At 47.0% G+C, this 17404-nt stretch overlaps 3 protein-coding genes across 3 annotated transcripts; all 3 read right to left on the bottom strand.

Annotated features, from left to right (window-relative positions):
* Positions 1 to 321: 321 nt before the first annotated feature.
* Positions 322 to 1430, bottom strand: jhamt (juvenile hormone acid methyltransferase). Its single transcript, XM_001356873.4, has 2 exons — positions 753 to 1430; positions 322 to 690 (listed from the first exon to the last, which is right to left on the bottom strand). The coding sequence occupies exons 1-2, from the start codon at positions 1402 to 1404 to the stop codon at positions 443 to 445; spliced, it is 900 nt and encodes a 299-aa protein (XP_001356909.3). The 5' UTR covers positions 1405 to 1430; the 3' UTR covers positions 322 to 442.
* Positions 1431 to 10326: 8896 nt separating this feature from the next.
* On the bottom strand, positions 10327 to 11067 carry LOC6903120 (proteasome subunit beta type-4-like). The gene has a single exon (XM_002132794.3). The coding sequence runs from the start codon at positions 11065 to 11067 to the stop codon at positions 10327 to 10329; it is 741 nt and encodes a 246-aa protein (XP_002132830.2).
* Positions 11068 to 11244: 177 nt separating this feature from the next.
* Positions 11245 to 16993, bottom strand: LOC6903119 (uncharacterized). The gene is made up of 6 exons (XM_002132793.3): positions 16844 to 16993; positions 16658 to 16761; positions 15945 to 16597; positions 12183 to 15876; positions 11636 to 12121; positions 11245 to 11579 (listed from the first exon to the last, which is right to left on the bottom strand). Exons 1-6 carry the CDS (start codon positions 16868 to 16870, stop codon positions 11342 to 11344), a joined length of 5202 nt encoding a protein of 1733 aa, XP_002132829.2. The 5' UTR covers positions 16871 to 16993; the 3' UTR covers positions 11245 to 11341.
* Between the last annotated feature and the right edge of the window lie 411 nt (positions 16994 to 17404).

The raw sequence follows: 17404 nt of genomic DNA, 5'->3' as shown, positions 1-17404 counted from the left end.
AGTCAGAAATACGTAAATCTCTTTTAAAAATTAGATACTTGTGATTTAGAAATGAATAGAAAATTATAAACCTTTTATACAAGCACTTATAATATCTTGAACTAATTCTTTTATGCACGAAACTATAGAATTTATTTTCCTTAAAAATATTATTGTACAATTTTCTTATAAATTCTTAGAAAAATATAATATAAATAAAGCATCTCAGTTGATACAAATAATATTTAATATTTATTTGCTATACATTTTTAATACAATATTAATTCTAGAGAATATTTTTAATAGATTTTAATGGGAATTTCCCATAAATATGCTCATGGGTTGGGTTTTAGGAACTTCTTAACAAGTAGATTATTATTTGGCTATTATTTGGCATAAATAGACTCTGTTTAAGTGGTTTTAAACACTGCAATGATAAATTTCACTAACACTCAGAGGAGCCCTAATTCAGGCCCTTGAGGCGCTTCTGATGCGGGGACTCGACCAGGACATTGTTCACAAATTCCGGGGACTTGCGAGCATAGGCCACCACCAGCTTGTAAGGGGATATAAACTTCTGATCCTGACCGTTGGCCTGATCGCCCTGCTGCAGATTCATGGAGATGACAATCTGTATAAAGTCGTCCAGGAAATCTTCGTGCAGGGCCGCTGGCATGCGTTCCAGGAAGGGACAAATAGCCTTGACATTGTCTGAGAATAGAGATGCATTCAGTGGGAACCTCCTTGAGGAGCTGCAGGCTCTTGCCACTCACCTTTCAGAGTCCTGACACCCTCGTAGACAAAGACCTCGCTGCGAATCTCGACATTGTGCTGGATGAAGCCCACTTCGTTGAGCAGCTGGGTGAACTCCTCGCCGGGATTGGAGCTGTAGTGCAGCGGGGAGATGAACTGCTCGACGTCCTGCATGTACCCCGACCACTTCTCGTTCAACTGCAGGATCTTGTACACCTCGTAGACGGGATTGGAGGCGAGGAAGACGAGCAGGCAGTCGCCGCCTTCGGGCCTCAGCAGATCGTAAATGTTGGCCAGGGCCCCGCGCAGGTTCTGCACCCAGTGGAGGCAGTAGAAGGAGGTGACGTGATCGAAGCCGCCGCTCAGCTCCTGCGGCAGTCGCTCGCAGCCAATGTCCAGCACCCGGAACTGGGTGCGCTCCTCCCTCCGGTAGTGCTGGCTGGCGAAGCCCACCATCTGGCTGGAGATGTCGGTGCCCACCAGCTGGGCCCCCCGCGGCATCAGGGGCTTCACGAAGTCCATCAGCACATTTCCCGAGCCAGAGCCCACGTCCAGGAGGGCGTCCTCCCCGTCCGATCGCCACTGCAGCGTCGAGGCGAACTCCTCCAGGATCAGCTTGGCGTCGTGGCGCTGCACCTGGTTGGCGTTCTGGTAGAGCGAGGCCTGATTCATGTCGGCGACTGGTGGGGCACTGCAGCGAATCCATAGCTTTATATACGTTCCGGTGACGTCCGAACGTCTCTCACGGCCTCTCATTTGCCACGCGCTCTCCCTCCGTCAGAGCCGCGATGACGTCGAAGTTCATTTATTTTTAAAGCTTTGCGATTCCATTGGTTTCGGAGAGAAAGAGTACGATTACAAAACGGAGAGAGAGAGATATCCAGATCGCTCCACTACACTGGACAGCAGGGAATTTAATTTCGATAATTTTTAAATAATTTATTACTTGTTTCCTTTGACTAATTCCGAAATTTTCTAAGTACTTTTACCCTTCAATCACTCTTGAATAAATTCCCAAGCTTCCCCTTTGTTCTCTGTTCCAGAACCAGAGAAGAACAAAACATCGAAAGACCTCGCGGCCGCTTTGTCTCCACACATCCGATGTGGGAAGCTCAAGTTCGAGGTGAATAGCGCTTAGCTAATGCTTCCTTCATAGAAGTTCGCCTCGAATACGTAACCCAGTCATTGGAGCCCATACAAATGCAAATCCCCAATGAACTTGGGCAGGCCTCTGGAAGTGAAATTCCTCATGAAATTATCATAATTTTCATAAGCAGTGTAAACCAGCCTCCATTTTGAACAGAAACAGAACAGCCCCCCAAAAAACAGAATTCCCAATTTTTGAGTGCAGAAGGGAAATATTTTTGGAGTGCATTGATCTGCAGACAGCGGGGGAAATGCTCAAAAACTGAAGTTAGTTCAATGACCTACCCCAAAAAAGGCACTCTATTTCGGTCCAGACTTCATCGAAGATCGAAGATGATTTACGGGTCTAGGAATAGATGCGGGTCTTGGGCTGGTTTCACTCGAATCCAGAGCCTGCACCCCACTGTTGGCACTCTCGGGGAATATAAATTCATTAAAAACATTCCATTTAGCTGAAAATTACATTTGTGTAATTTCTGCCGGGCCCAAAAGATGGAAAGAAAGAGCTTATGATATTTCAAATATTCCACATATGAGCATAACGAACGTTTGATGTGCCCCTTGTCCCCCCCTTGGCACCCCCCTTGTCCCGCCCTTGTATAAATTCATTTGCCAAAAGTGACATCAAAAGCCGAACGAATGCCTCTCTCCGGGTCTCTGTTTCTGTTTCCGGTTTAATGTGTGTGGGCGTTACGGCTGGTTAATTGCATTTGGCGCAGACTCTTCTCGGGCAGGGCTAAGCAGAAAGGGTTCCGGGCTTAGGGCTGCAATTACCGAAAGCTGTCGATTGGCTCGAGCTGTCACAGAGACACAGAAATCAATTAAAGCGAACGAAGCCGGCGTCAGGATTTGCTTGGGAGTTGGGTCCACGATGGGCATCGATTTTTGGCATATGTGGAGAAATGTGAGACCTTGAACGACCCAAAAATACAATAAATTTATGTATGAAATGATGCCCGTATAATAGCTATTCCTCGTAGAAATGGTAGTGCTTTCAGCCTCTTTTGAAAGCCCATCAGGTCTCTAGAATATTGTTTCAAAATGGAAAATATGTTACCTTTTGTCACCCTTTAGGTGCTTTTGGAATGGACCATCCAAGCCTGAATCCAAGCCCACTTAGGGCGTCTCAAAGTCTTCGTTGGACTTGTGATTTGGAGGTCCTTGGAGTGTGTCTCCTACTTGCCTGCTTTTCGTTGCCTCCACTTTCACTTTCACAGCCATTCCTGAAGAAATGGGCTCTGGCCTAGGAGTCATGGGCATGAGGACTGGCTGAGATCCACCTTCGAGGAGATGTCCGTTGTTGAAGCAGATCCCCAAGACCTCAGACCTCAAACCACCATCGCTATAGCAGATCTCCTTACACTTAATCTTTACCCATTTTCCTACCCATTTCGACTTTCATTTAAGTGCTGTAATACCCTGCAACGCCTTGGCCAATTTGGTAACCCCCCCTTCTCCGCCCCAAAAACCTCTCGCAGTTCCGCAAACAATCGCAGGGAGCAAACGAAAAGCCAAAGCAAACAGATTCCCATAGTTTTATGTGATTTCTAATGGATTCACGCACACTTGGCCCCCTCCCAACTATCGTGAAGTCCGCTCTTAAGAACCACCCCACGGCAGCTCCTGCCCCTGGAAGGCATTCCCCTGCCCCCGAGAATCATTCACACACACTTGGAAACTATTCAAAGTTTATCTAACTGGGCAGTACATGGGCATATTCCATATAGAAGCCTGTTCTGGCTATTTGTCTATCCAAAACGAAGAGGTGGATCGGGTGGGGGCACAACAAAAACTTGGGCATATGTTGAAATAACAAAATAACAAACAAAACAAGAAAATCCCAGAAATGGCAGCGAGGGGGGACAAGGGGGTCGAGGGTTTAGATTGAGATTCAGTTCTGTTCTTTCGGTTTTCGGTAGTGGGGAAATGAGTTTTTAATGTCCCAAAGGGGAATACGGCATGGAAGGGGGGACTATGCAGATTTCAAATACAAAGTAAACGCCGATTTGTTGTTATTGATTAGAGCAGACAGGAGCTGGGGTCCTCGGAGTCTCGGGCCCAAACATATGAGCACATACTTGGCTTCATCATCGTCGAACCCTCCATCTTCGAGCAGATCCCAAGACGACGACGAGGACGACGACGTCGAGGACGGGCAGGAGGATGCCGCAAACTTGATGAGTATTTAAAAGTTTTCCATTGTGTGTTTGATGAATATTTAATTAAGCATAAAAGGAGCACAGCCCACCCCCCGTCCCCTCTGTCCCCCCCTTTTGTTGCTTAAGGAAAAACTTCGGCAAAGGGTGGCTTCTGTTGCTTCTGTTGCTTCTGTGGCGTCTTGTTTTCCATTTCTCCCAAAAAACATCCTTTCTTTGCCCCCCCCACATGCCGCACCGTGTGGCGGGGCCAGCTTAGGCCACGCAAAAGAATAAAACAAAATCAATTAACGCTTCCTGTTAGCTGGTTTTTACTCTTTCTTCGAGGGCAGGGTACTCACGGCGGGCTAAGTGGCTGGAATTGTGGAGCAAGGGGGCACAGTCTATCAATGAATCGATGGATCTTCTGCTTTTCACAGGTTTTGAGAGACATTTTGGAGTGTCTCCGCCACTTGGGGACTTGTTGCGACTTCCAGTTTCCCCTAGCGGTCATTGGGTGATCCCTCGTTCAAGTGTCTTTCGGGAGAGGACAGCGACATCTCTTACAGACTTGAGACATTGTAGGAGATCGCTTCCAGCGTGTTTGCATAGAAATTGTAACCCACTTTGTGCAGAAAACCCAGCCTGCTTCCTGCATCCAGTTTCGGCTTCTCTATCGTCTGTTTCTGGGGTCTTAGAGGGGCTTAGAGGGGTCTTAGGTCTTGGCAACAGATCAACATTCAATCCTGAAGGAATAGGCCCTGGACCATGGATTGGGAACACTCCTTCAGGCTGCTCTTTGGCAGGAAGCCTGCCAGAGATACACTTTCCAGCGGGTCCTCCAGCGGGTCGTCTAGCGGGTCGTCCAGCGGGGCCTCCAGCGGGTCCTTCTGTGCCAGAAGACAGCATCTCCCCAAAAGGTATATTTCTCTATCGAAAATCTAAATATCAGTGTAATATTCCTTAACATCCCACTAAGATCCTATTTTTCTTAGAGTACCACATCTTCTGCTTCTGCCTCCGCTTTGCTTTGCCATCCCCCCCCGCCCACCTCTTTTTATAAAAATTTGCTTGTATTATTTTTATTTTATATGTAAGTATTTTACAAGTTGTAAGCAAAAGGCCGGGACTCAGAAGAGCAGCGAAAATAATTAAATAGTAAAGGGCCAAGGCAGCGTGCCGCCAAAGGAGCTCCCCGCCCCGCCCCTATACCAGCGCCCCCCAGCGCCAACCACGAACCCACTCAACCCTTTGTGCCAGTTTTTTCTTGTTGGGGAAAACTTCCTTTGCTCCTTCCGAGGGAAAAGGGCAAAAAAGAAGCCCACAAATGGCCAAAAGCTAGCGAGTGTTGATGGCAGGAACAAAATACATTGCATGCCCCCCCTCCCGCAGTGCCACGCCCCCGTTTTTTATATATGTATGCATATTCCTTCTTATATTAATTTGTTGTTCTTTTTTTGTGTTGTGTTCAGTTTTTTCGTCGATTTTTGCGGGCGTTGGGAAAATTAATTAAAAATTAAATGAATGAACGAACGCCGGGGATAATGAGCCCCTAAGCTGATTTTGCGCTTAAAAGTGTGCAATGGGAGAAATTGTCGAGCTGCCGGGGCACACGGCATTCAATAGCATTCGCTACCCAATACAGCCACGCCCACCCAGGTATCCCCAACACACACACACACACACACCAGCACCAACAAAGAAACGTAAAACTTGCAATTTTTTGTCGCATTTTTTTGTGCCGGTTTGTTTGTATTTTATTTTCGTTTAATATCGACAAAGAGAAAAGAAATCAGAGAGGGGGGGGCGGAAGGAAGCTTTGAAGGAGCCGTGGCAAAGGAAAGGGAGGCGAAGAGGACCAGAGAAAAATGGTGAAAATTTTCTTTAACGTAACAAAATATTTTTATAAAATAATCAAGTTTTTCCTTTTGCGCTGTTTTGTTTGCTGCAAATTATTTTTAGCTTCGCGGGGCAAAGAGGACAGAGGGGCAAAGCGAGGGGGTAAGGTAAAAGAAAAGCAGAGGGGTGGAGTGGGGAGGGGAGAGGGAAAAGGGAGGGCTTTCCTCTGTGTTTTTGGTGTAAATTAAAATTGTCCGCATTGCGTTTTTTTTTTTATAATGAGAGAGCCGTGGAGTGGTTCCGGGAAAACGCCCAATATGGAAAGACAAAAAATAAAAATTAATTAATAATGGCGAGATACTTGAATGGAAAAATCGGTAAAAAGCACCGAGAGGAATCAATGTTCAAAAGGAAATATTTCGTTGTGAAAGGAAATATGGAATGATGTTTTATAAAGGTAAATGGGAGGAGTCCGTAAAGGGAGGAGGTGTTTTTTGAAGAATTAACAAAAGGCAGAAAATGCAAAGAAAAAATCGGTAATAGATACAAAAATGTATAAAGACAGGAAAGCAAAATGCGTAGCCGCAAGATGTTTTGTGGATTGGCTTGACCCTAGCCCACAGAGACTCAAAGTCAAAGGGCAACCCCTAAGCCGCAAAATCTCAACCAAAACCCCACAACGAAACATCCTGCAATCCCCCCTTTTAAAGCAGAGAATGGGAACACTATCAAAAGTCAATTACAATGCAATTATTGTGGGCCCTTGCCCCGCCCCCCGCTCGAAGGAAAACCAGAAAAACATTTTGAAAAGCCATTGAAAAACTTTAATTGAAAATATCAAATTATTTTCGAGTTGGCGTCAGCAGAATAAAAACCAAAACTGGCGTCCAATAAAGCCAAGGGGGGGGTAAAGGTGTGAGAGGGTGTATGTATGGGTGTGTGTATATCATTAATTATGTGGCCAGATTGTAGTGGCGACAACTTTGCTTTCGAAAGAAAGTTGACTCCGGAAAAGTGGCCGAGAGCCGGAGAGCCAGGAGTCGGGCGAAATTCTAATGAGTTGGCATTTTCTGAAATTGTCTGAGACACAAAATCTTCCTCTGGAAGCTTCACCCCATCAGCAGATCCCCAGGAATTTCTCGTTGTAAAGTAGCTGAAATGACATTAAAAAGGCAAAACCAAGCAGAAAGGACATCCACATCCGCATCCTTATGGGCACTAACCAGAGACACACACACACACAGACACACAGCCACATGGGGGAAGGATAATTCTTCTTCAACCCTGTGCTCCTCCTGCCATCTGCTTCCATCGTTTTATAGTTTACAATCTTATTATCTTTGCTTGGGCATCTCAAGTCCCATCTCATAGACACCATAGCCACAGGACCACCCCCACACACCACCCCCACACACACACATTTTCCTAAGGCAATTAAAAATCTTCACACTGTCGTTGATGATGTCCTTTTCCTGCCCTGCCCTGCCCTGCCCTGCCCTGCCCTGCTCTGCTCTGCTCTGCTCTGCTTTTCGGCTGTTTTGTTGTCTTTTCGCCTCGTTTTGTCCTTGGGGCCAAACTTGATTTTGTTTATTAAACATATTTTGCATAAAATTCACTTTATTTGCAGTTTATTTCATAAGAAAATTACTTCTACCAGCGAGTGGGCCATGCTTGATAGTTTTTCCCCTCCCTGGAAGGATGGAAGGATGGGGTCCAAGGAGTGCACCTTATTCTTTGATTATGTTTGATCACGTTCTGTTGGAGAGTTTATTTGTTGGCTGGAGGAGAGCCATTGTTTGGCAGTGGCTGGAGATGGAGATGGAGAGGCCCTTCCGAGGTGTGGATTTGGAGGGCAAGTGCGGAATAGTTGGATGGTAGAGATGGTAGAGGATGTGCTAGCTGCGATACCTGTATTTATTTTAGAAGAAGCATCTTTTTGGGATCTTTAGAACGAGAACTTGGAAGAACTGGAAGAGATATTTGTTCAAGAGGAATAACCAAGGCCACAAGTACTAGATGATACTTTTTGGTGAAAGAACTCGCACAAATTAACCAAATATTCACCGCCTTAATCCCGAAACAACCCCAACCATCTCTTATTAATTTTCGTGGTACCTCCACCCATTCAACCACCCCCCCCCTGTCCATCATTTCACGCTGCTCTTATCTAACACTGCAACATTTTCGCCCTCCCCCATGGAGCAAGCCGAGTGAAGTCACACATGAAAATCCCATAAAAATTGACAATAATAACCCACATATCATCATTGCTCTCTCCCTCCCCCTCTTCGGCGGCACATATGCACAGACGTACGTTCCACACGATAAGAAGTCAACGCCTGCAAATCAACCAGAAATCGAAATCCACTCCCTTAAGGACAGAAGTAGAGCCAAAACCGAAAACCAAAACCAAAACCGAATGAAGAAGAAAAACACATAAAAAACAGTTCAATGATATAGAAAAATAGATAAAGCGAAATTTGCAAAAAATAACAACAATGAAGAAAAGAGAGAGAGAGAAAAACACAAAGAGGGGAAATGGAAAGTGGAAAAGGGAAAACGCGTGGCAAAGGCATGAACTTTAAACTAAGCCGCAAAAGGCACTTGAATCGAGTTTTGGGAAGCGACTCCCGAGTGCCCCACCACGGTGTTGTCAAGTGAATAATGGGACAAATCCGCAGAGTAAATATGACACGTTGCAAAATGCCATTCGATGATAAAAAAAAAGAGAAGCAGAAACGAGTGCTTGAACCCACCCACTCGTACACCCTGTTTGATGAACCCTTCCACCACCCCCAGAGGACTGTCACTGACAGTCACACATCCTTTCACGAAAGGTGTTTTGACAAGGCGTCATGGCAAGTCAAAAGTGCAGACACAACAGGCGAAGGAGCATGAGACGGAGCATGAGACGGAGGTGGAGGTGGAGCTGGAGCAGTGGGCACACACCCTTTGCTACCGAACCGTAAGCGTATCAATAAAAAGATTGCTCCGCTGGGCATACGCAGTCTGAAAATGTTTGTTTGATAAGCCCAAGGATAGGGCGTAATACAAATATTACGCCTTTTTATGGTGAAAGCGAAGAGGGCAAACCGAATGTGGCATAAACATTACAAAGGGTTGCCATAGCCCCCCTCCCTCCACCCTCCTGCCCCCGAGAGAGAAGTTATGTCTCTGTGACATTGAATCTTTATGTGTGCATTCGATATGCATTAAAATTCAATAATAATAAAAGCAATACACAAAGTGAAAGACAAAAACCAAGTAGAACTCCCCCAATTAACCCTTGAAGAGACCGCACGAAGAGGGGAAGTACTAGCTCTCTGTCGGAGGCAATATGAACGTCACATAAATCTTGGCAACACTACTACTAAGTCGCTATTAAGTAAAATTGACCACATATTTTATCTCATATGCGCACGCCACAAACAGAGCAGCCAGAGTCTCTGGCTCCACTATTTCTGGGGCAGATGGGGATGGAACGACAAAACAGCAGCCCAGCGCCATACAAAACAGATACCAGAACAATGTCCGAGTAAATTAAATCAAAGCCTGAACGGACTCACCAAATTAGATGGATGAAGGGAGGAGGCTAGAGTAGGACTGTGCCAGGGGTCAAGGGAAATTAAAGGACCAGCGAAATGGGAGGTAAATACTCGTATACGAACAACTTGTTGAGTTTTTGTGGCAACAAGTTGAAAAGAAAATTTTACTATAACTATTTAAATAACATATGGCATAATTAAAAGTTAAGTTTAAAATTATATTTTTGAATTAAATTACAAATTTTCCGGCGAAAAATTTCGAATTTAAATTTACAAGGCTGCCAGACTTTTTAAAAAGGGTAAAATTTACAAAAAGATCCTTGCTACGAGCCTTAATTTCAAATTTAAATTTACAAAGCTGCCAGACACTTAAGAAAGGTTCCATTTTCAAAAAGATCCTTGCTACGATACCAAATTTCTAATTGAAAGTTACAAAGCTGCCAGACAGTATCAAATAGATCCTTGCTACGAACCAAAAACTCCAGCTCAAATTTACAAAGCTGCCAGACATTTTAAAAAAGGTCCAACTTACAAAACAAAATCCTTGCTATGACATGAAAATTCAAATTTACAAGGCTGCCAGACCTATCAAAAATGTTATACTTTGTAAAAAGCTCCTTGCTCTGGCACGAGGCAAGCGACTCAGCTTCTCAAAGTACCCGAATAATAATGATAATAGCGATACAACAATATACATATCAACGTACTTGACTACTATTCCATCTAAATAAATTAATTAAGCATATTGCTTAACGGAATTTCGTGGAGGGCAGACAGAGAGTGATAGATAGAGACAGATAGAGAGAGAGGGAGAGAGAAGTGTTCTGCTCCTGCTGATTAGCCACATCTGGAGATAGATTCGGATATTTAAAGACTCTCAAGTTTTCCATATGTGAGTCCATAATATAATGTCAATCGTTTGTCTGGCTTTAGTGTATTCTATTGTGGCGGGCGAGAGTCCAGTCCTCGCTCACATTGTAAGGTCCTTCGATGTGGGATCCGTTGGCGTTGCAGACGCCCACCGTGTAGTAGGGAATTGCACGAGCGTCGCGATTGTTCAACGTCTCCATGCCCTGGCGGATCATGGCTAGGGCCTCCTCCTCCGTAAACTCTCGGTCCGTCGGCTTGCTGTCGCGCACCATGGGCAGGACCATTTGCTGGGCTGTGTCAGTGGTCGCCACGTAGTCCTCAACGATGAGTCCCCGACTATCAATGTAGGCGAGGTAGGGTCCCGCCTGCGGTTCCATGCCACCCACAACTACAGCCACAGCCGAGGGATCATTGGAGCTGCGACGAGTGTACGTGGTACTCCGAAACCAGCCGGCTAGGGTCTTGGGTTTCATTTCGGTGGTGTCCTGGTAGATCCGATCCGTTACTACCTGCGCATCAATCGTCCGCTTGTACATCTGAATATCGGCAAAGTCACCGCCTCCGCCCATAACAATTTGCTCGTTGATCTTAAAGACTCGATCCACGTTCTGGAACCGAGGCGTCGATCCGAAGTGGACACAGTTGTCGGCTGCCACCAGAACCCCTTGGTCGTAGCGAATTCCGATGACGGAGCCTCCCGCGGTGACGCTCTGACCGAACGGATCGTCGTTGATCCCAATGAACTTCAGGAACTGGGCCACCTCCTCCGGGCTGGCCCTTTCGTAATCCCCGTTGATCATTTCTATTTTCAGAGAGACGTTTTCTACGACTGACTTTTTTGGGAATACGTTTGGGAATGTATATTCCAGCCTACTTGATCATTAGATGCCAATTGGAAGGTCTCCGCCATGATAGGGGGACTCCTGTACACAGCAGCGAACTCTAATTTATACCACAAATTATACAATTAACTATTCTCCGCTGTGACTTAAAAAATAACAATTTTTATGGGAGTATATTCGTTTGTACAAATGCTAAAGCTTCAACTATATTATTTTGTACCTTTAAAAACGATTAAACTTTGAGATACTGTTCGGGATGATCTAGAAATGCTTCCAAAAAGGCCACTCCCGTTGGCAGAAACTGAATATTTTCGTTGAAGAAATGTAGCTTTGGCTGCAGAATATCCCTGAACGAAATTGCCTCGACATTGGCGATTTCAATCACGAAATCGGTCTTCTCCAAGCGCGTGCGTGTATCCACCTCAATGTGCCGGCGCACAGTCTTCTTGACAACGATTCGATTGGCTTGCCTGAAAGGAAAAACAAAAAATTAAATCGAAGACACACAGGATAATGGATAATGTACCTTAGAAGACTCGCCCTTGTTGCTGTGAGCACCGTCAATAGCTTGTGGAATGTGCGTAGTATGTCCACACAAATGGCATTTATGCGTTGCAGAAACTGTGCGAAGGCCTCCACGCTGCTGCCCTCGATCGAGTCGGTGAGATTTACTGGCAGCTTGAGCTGCAGCTGAAAGTCGAGCAGGTGCTCAAACGCCGTCCAGCTCTGCAGTGGCAGAATCACTGTGGCCTGTTCCACATTGATGGCGCACACCCGTATGGCAGTCTCCAACTCGTCCACAGTCTCGTAGTCAACGATCAGGCGGAATGTGGTGAGCAGTCGATGGGTGAAGATCAGTTTCTGGGAGACCTTTAGCTGGTAGTCAAATATCCAGTTGGGCTGCTGCTCGCCCAGCAGGTCGTGCAGGCGATCGAAGAACGTGTCCACTGGTTCCAGTGGGACGAGCATCTGCTGAAGCACTTCCTGGTTGTCGGCCAGACTGCGCTTGAATCTAGGTGGCGGAGCGGGTTAGAATGGATGTCTGGAAAACTTTGTATTTCAATGGATCTCACCTTTCCATCTTCCTTTTGTAGGTCGCCATCACCTCGTTCACGTCCCACTCGCTGAACTCTTCCTCCTCGGACGCCTCACTCGAGCTGTCCAGCTCTTTCTCCAGGGCGATCGTCTGCCTCTCCTGCTCCTTAATCTGCCAGTACTTGTGCACGTCGTCCAGGTTGGGCTTCGCTCTCACGCGTCGCAGCATTTCTATTTCCCGCGTCATATCCCACTGCGGCTGGGTGGGCAGGACAAAGGAGTCGTTGCTCAGCCTTGGCTCACTCAGGGATCTCCTGCAGTTCGCGCACTTCCTGCAGGACGCACTGGACCCAGCAGCCACCACTCGAGAGCTCTCCTGCTGCTCCTGGCAGTGCTCAGGCTCAGGCTCTGGCTGAGGCTGAGGCTCAGGCTGTTTGGGCAGTGCCAAGGCGTCCTCAACCGGTGCCTCCTCATCCGTGTCCGGCTCATCGGCCAGAGTGGAGACCAAACTGAGCCGTACATTGTCTATCTGGTTGTTCTCCTGTTGATCCACGTCAATGGTCTCCACTATGGCAGCCGAAAAGATGGTCGTGTCCCCGGACAGATTGATGAACCTCTTGTTTGTGGGTGCGTAGCTCTTGAACGAACGGTCTGTGGAGCTTCCACTGTCCCTGGGGCAAGTGTCGCGCTCCACCTCCATCGTACCCTCAGCCGGCTCCTTCTTCACCTTGCACGACAGATTTTTGAAGTAGGCGGACACATCCGAAACGGTGATGGGTCTCTCCTCGAATACAGTGGGTCGCGACATGTGCTCGCCAATAAGGCCTCTCACGGGCTGCAAGGTCAAGTCAAAGTTCATGTCCACCGCTGCCGTCACTTCTTTAACGGCAATACTCGCCTCCATCTCCTGCTCCATCTCCATATCCCCAAAGAGATGGGTATTGCGCTTCTTGGCCTCTGGCTGATTGGGCGTGAGGTGGGCGAACAATCGCTTGGCATCTCCACTGTGCCGTGTAGGAGTGCCACATCCCAAGGCATCGCCCTCCAAACTCATTCTCATGGACTCGCCCATGGAGCGTATTTTCCGCAGCAATGCCGATGTCTTAGGAAGCGTACCGCGAGGCGTAGCCGCCTGATTGGTCTCTTCCTCGAACTTTTCAAACTCATTCATGGAATTAAGTGACCCTGATCCGTTTTGTTTCAGCATGGGAGTGATCGGAAGGAGTTCCGGGGGAGCTCCTGTTGATTGAAGGGGGCTCTGGAAGTCGTCCGCCTTCTCCGCCTCCTCTTCCATAGATTCAGACATGATCAATGTCTGTTGGGACCGGGATCCGCGATTTGCAGACTTCCCGAATGATGAATCCTTCGGGTGCTCCTCCTCCTCTTCCATAGATTCAGACATGATCAATGTCTGTTCAGCCCGGGATCCACGTTTTGGAGCCACTTTTGTAGACTTCTCGAGTGGTGGTTCCCTCAACTGCTCCTCCTCCTCCATGGAGGTGGCCAAGAGCAGAGTCTGGCGAGCTTTAGACGTCCGAACGGCTGTCATATTTTCTTCAATAAGTTCCGCCAGCATAAGAGTATTTCTGGATTTGAAGGCCACCGACTCCTCCCTGGATTCGGGAGTGTTTCTCGGTTTGAAACTCTGGTATGCCATGGAATGGTCCTCCTCGATGGGTACTGCCGTAAGCAGTGTTTGCCTAGATCTCGACGAACGATCTCCAGTGGGCACATGATGCTCCTGAACGGTTTCAGCCAGGTGCTCATAATCTTTCCTTATGGCCCCAGTGGCTGCATAGTCAAACTCTTCCTCTATTGGTTCCGCCTTAAGAATAGTCTGCCTGGCTTTGGATCTCTGATTTCCCATTGGTAGATTCTGCTGAAGGGCTTCATTCCTTATGGCCCCAGTAGCTCCATCAAAATCTTCCTCTATTGCTTCCGATTGCAGAATAGTCTGGCTAGCTTTGGATCTCTGATTCGTCATTGGTAGATGTTCCTGAACGGATTCAGCCAGCTGCTTACGATCTTTCCTCATGGCCCCTGTGGCTGCATAGTCAAACTCTTCCTCAATTGCTTCCGCCTGAAGTATAGTCTGTCTAGCCTTGGGTCTCTGATCTCCCATTGGTAGATTCTGCTGAAGGGCTTCCTTCCTTATGGCCCCAGTAGCTGCATTGTCAACATCTTCCTCTATTGGTTCCGACTGAAGAATAGTCTGTCTGGCTTTGGATCTTTGATATCCCATTGGTAGATGTTTCTGACCGGCTTCCGCCAGGTGCTCATAATCTTTCCTTACGGCCCCAGTGGCTGCATCGTCAACATCTTCCACTATTGCTTCCGATTGAAGAATAGTCTGCCTGGCTTTCGATCTCTGATTTCCTATTGGTACATGCTTCTGAACGGATTTGTTTTTTATTGCCCCCGTTGCGGTGACATCTTCCTCTATTGGTTCCGCTTGAAGAATAGTCTGCCTGGCTTTCGATCTCTGATTTCCCATGGGTAGATTCTGCTGAACCGCTTCATTCCTTATGGCCCCAGTAGCTGCATTGTCAACATCTTCCTCTATTGGTTCCTCCTGAAGAATACTCTGCCTAGCTTTGGACCTCTGATTTCCCATTTGAAGATGCTCCTGAACGGCTTCAGCCAGGTGCCTACGATCTTTCCTTATGGCCTCAGTGGCTGCAGCATTCCGGGGGAGGGCTTCGTCTTCCTCCAACGGTTCCGCCAAGTGGAGAGTGTGACGGGACTTAGGTTCCTTTGCCGGATGAGCATTCCCCTTGAGATGCAGCTCCTTGAGAGGACTTATAATATCCTCTTCCATGCTCTCCTCCATGAGCAAAGTCTCCCTACGTTTCGATATGGTGCGCTTGCGCGGCACGTTATCTTCGAACTGGATGGCTGTGGCTTTCTCGTCGACAATATTTCCCTGGTCCATGGACTCGTTCTGGCTGATGGTAAGTCTGGCAGAGGAGGAGGTGCGCCCTGGAGGGATGGCGGCGGCAGCAGCTTCTTCCAAACGAAACATATCCTGCTCCATTTCCACAGGCATATGAATGGTCTGTCTGGGCTTGGAATGCTTCGATGGTGCCTCCTGCATGGTGGATGGCTGGAAGTCCTGTCTGCAGCTGCTGTTCCTCTTGGGCGTTCCCAAATCGAGCTCCGAGCTTTCATACGTAGACTCTCTCCTCGATAAGACCTTGGAACTATTGCGAGATTGGGTCTCATCGCCCAATTTGGCATGTGCCAGGAAGTTCGTGTTGTCCAGCATCATCTCATCCGCCTGCGAGACCCGATACTTGCGCTTATCATCCGGTATCTTTAGCTTTTCCCGCGGCAACGGCTCTGCTACTGCCGCTACTGTTACTGGCGCTGTTTGTGCCAAGGGGGACATGGTCATATTCTCACTGAAATTTAAAGTTGCGCGCGGCTTGATGCTCCTTATGTTGATGTCCATTGGATCCTGATCCTGATCCTCATCTAGGCCATGCCAGAACCTCTTCTGCTTGGCCTTGCGGTCTGTGCACGGGGTCCTGGGGCCGTTCGCAAAGACCTTAATCTTTCCCGCTTCCAGGTCATCGTTCAGTTGACGAAAGTTCAGCTTCTTGCTGATGTTTTCCCCAGAAATCATGTCGAATGGAATGAGAACAGACTCGTCTCCCAGGTAGTTGATGGTACTATTGTTGGGCTCTGTCTGAAAGAAGCCATGTGACGGCAGTCGGTCTCTGGCATCGGAATCTGCAAGAGTGCAAATGTTTCCACATTAAGAGCTGTTCAAAGGAAGAGAGTAAGCAAAAGAAACCAACCATTCATGTCGCAGTCAAAGGATATATCTTCCTGCCTCTGGATCTCCTTTTGGCCCTCTTCCACCTCCATATGCACCAATTTCTGAACAGGATCAACATTCTCCTTTTCTGCTGGGACGGGGACTGCAGCAGCTGCAGGAGTAACTGGGCCAGTATATCCCAGTGGCGTGATGTCCATAAAGGAATCACCCACAGATTTCGTTGGTTGTGTTTTCATATGTTCCATTTCAAACGAGGACAACTCAAACGAGCAGTCTTCCCTAACTTTGGATGAGATCTGCATCAGATCTATGGTCTTGTCCGTGATTCGATGGCTGTACAGCGTATCCTTTAGCTTGTCCCGCCCCATCGAAGAGAGAGAGAAACTCTCGGCAAACAGCGACTCGCGGGGCACCGAACAATTGGGGCGATTGCGATTCTTTTCACATGGAAACATGGGCACATCGATGCTCGTCCGCAGGTTCAACGTCATATCGATTCTGGTGCTTGCATGTTCAAACTGCAGGGGTATATTCTCTTTGTCCGCTGTCGGGGCCTGCTGGCTGGGGCCAGCTTTTGACGCCTTCTCTCTGCTGTTGTCTTCGCCATTGGTGCAATCCGATAATTCGTAGGAGTCTTCCCAATAGTGAGGCTCCTCCGTATTCACGAACTCTCTGTGAAGCAGTACAGTATTATTTCAGTAAATTAAATGAATCAAACGATTGTACACTTACCTCACGGACTTCTTGCCACTAAAGCTGATGCGACGCTTGAGCACGCAATTCTGCGTCCCCGCTGCCGCTGTCTGATCGTCATCTCTGGCTGGCGGCTGCCGCAACTGAAAATATTTATGTAAAATTGTTGAAACACAGACACGAGTGGGAATATAGTAATATATTAGATGTAGTTTATACACTCACCGAACTTCTGCGCTTATTTTTCTCCATTTTAATGCAAAATAATGCATTCTATGCCGCTATTTTTGTTTGAATGGTCGGGCATGCCAACTTGTTCTAATAAACAAACTGTGAATGTCAAATTGTAGGCGTCGAATGCGTGTGCATGGTGCGTAGCAATAACGAGGTGGCGCTTTTTTAAGACGCGTCATTAGATTCACCCTCTTGTGCCAATGCACCAATGTAAAAACCGTGTAGAAATACCACTTAGAGCCGTGTCCCAGGCCACATCGAATACTGATTCGTGATGAGCATCGAATTCCCGATCGTTTGCCATCAAAATTGGGATTTTTTCGAAAATGTCGGAAAAAAGGGCATGTAAAAAATTGGGTAACGGAGGTTTTTCACAGTGGCGCTTCCATGGGGCTTATATGGAAAAAAAACGGCCAAACATTTTTGAACGTACATATTTCCCCCTCAGGTGTCGCCTTTGATAACTACATGAAAATGTAGTTAGTATGCGTAGTTAGGAAATTGTGTAGGAAATTAATTTAGTGGGCCTGTTTTATTTAAACCTTATTTTAT

The sequence above is a fragment of the Drosophila pseudoobscura genome, chromosome 4 (genome assembly GCF_009870125.1).
Source record: "Drosophila pseudoobscura strain MV-25-SWS-2005 chromosome 4, UCI_Dpse_MV25, whole genome shotgun sequence".
Classification (NCBI taxonomy): domain Eukaryota; kingdom Metazoa; phylum Arthropoda; class Insecta; order Diptera; family Drosophilidae; genus Drosophila; species Drosophila pseudoobscura.
Note: the sequence above shows the minus strand (reverse complement) of the source record. Positions and strands in the feature narration are given on the sequence as shown.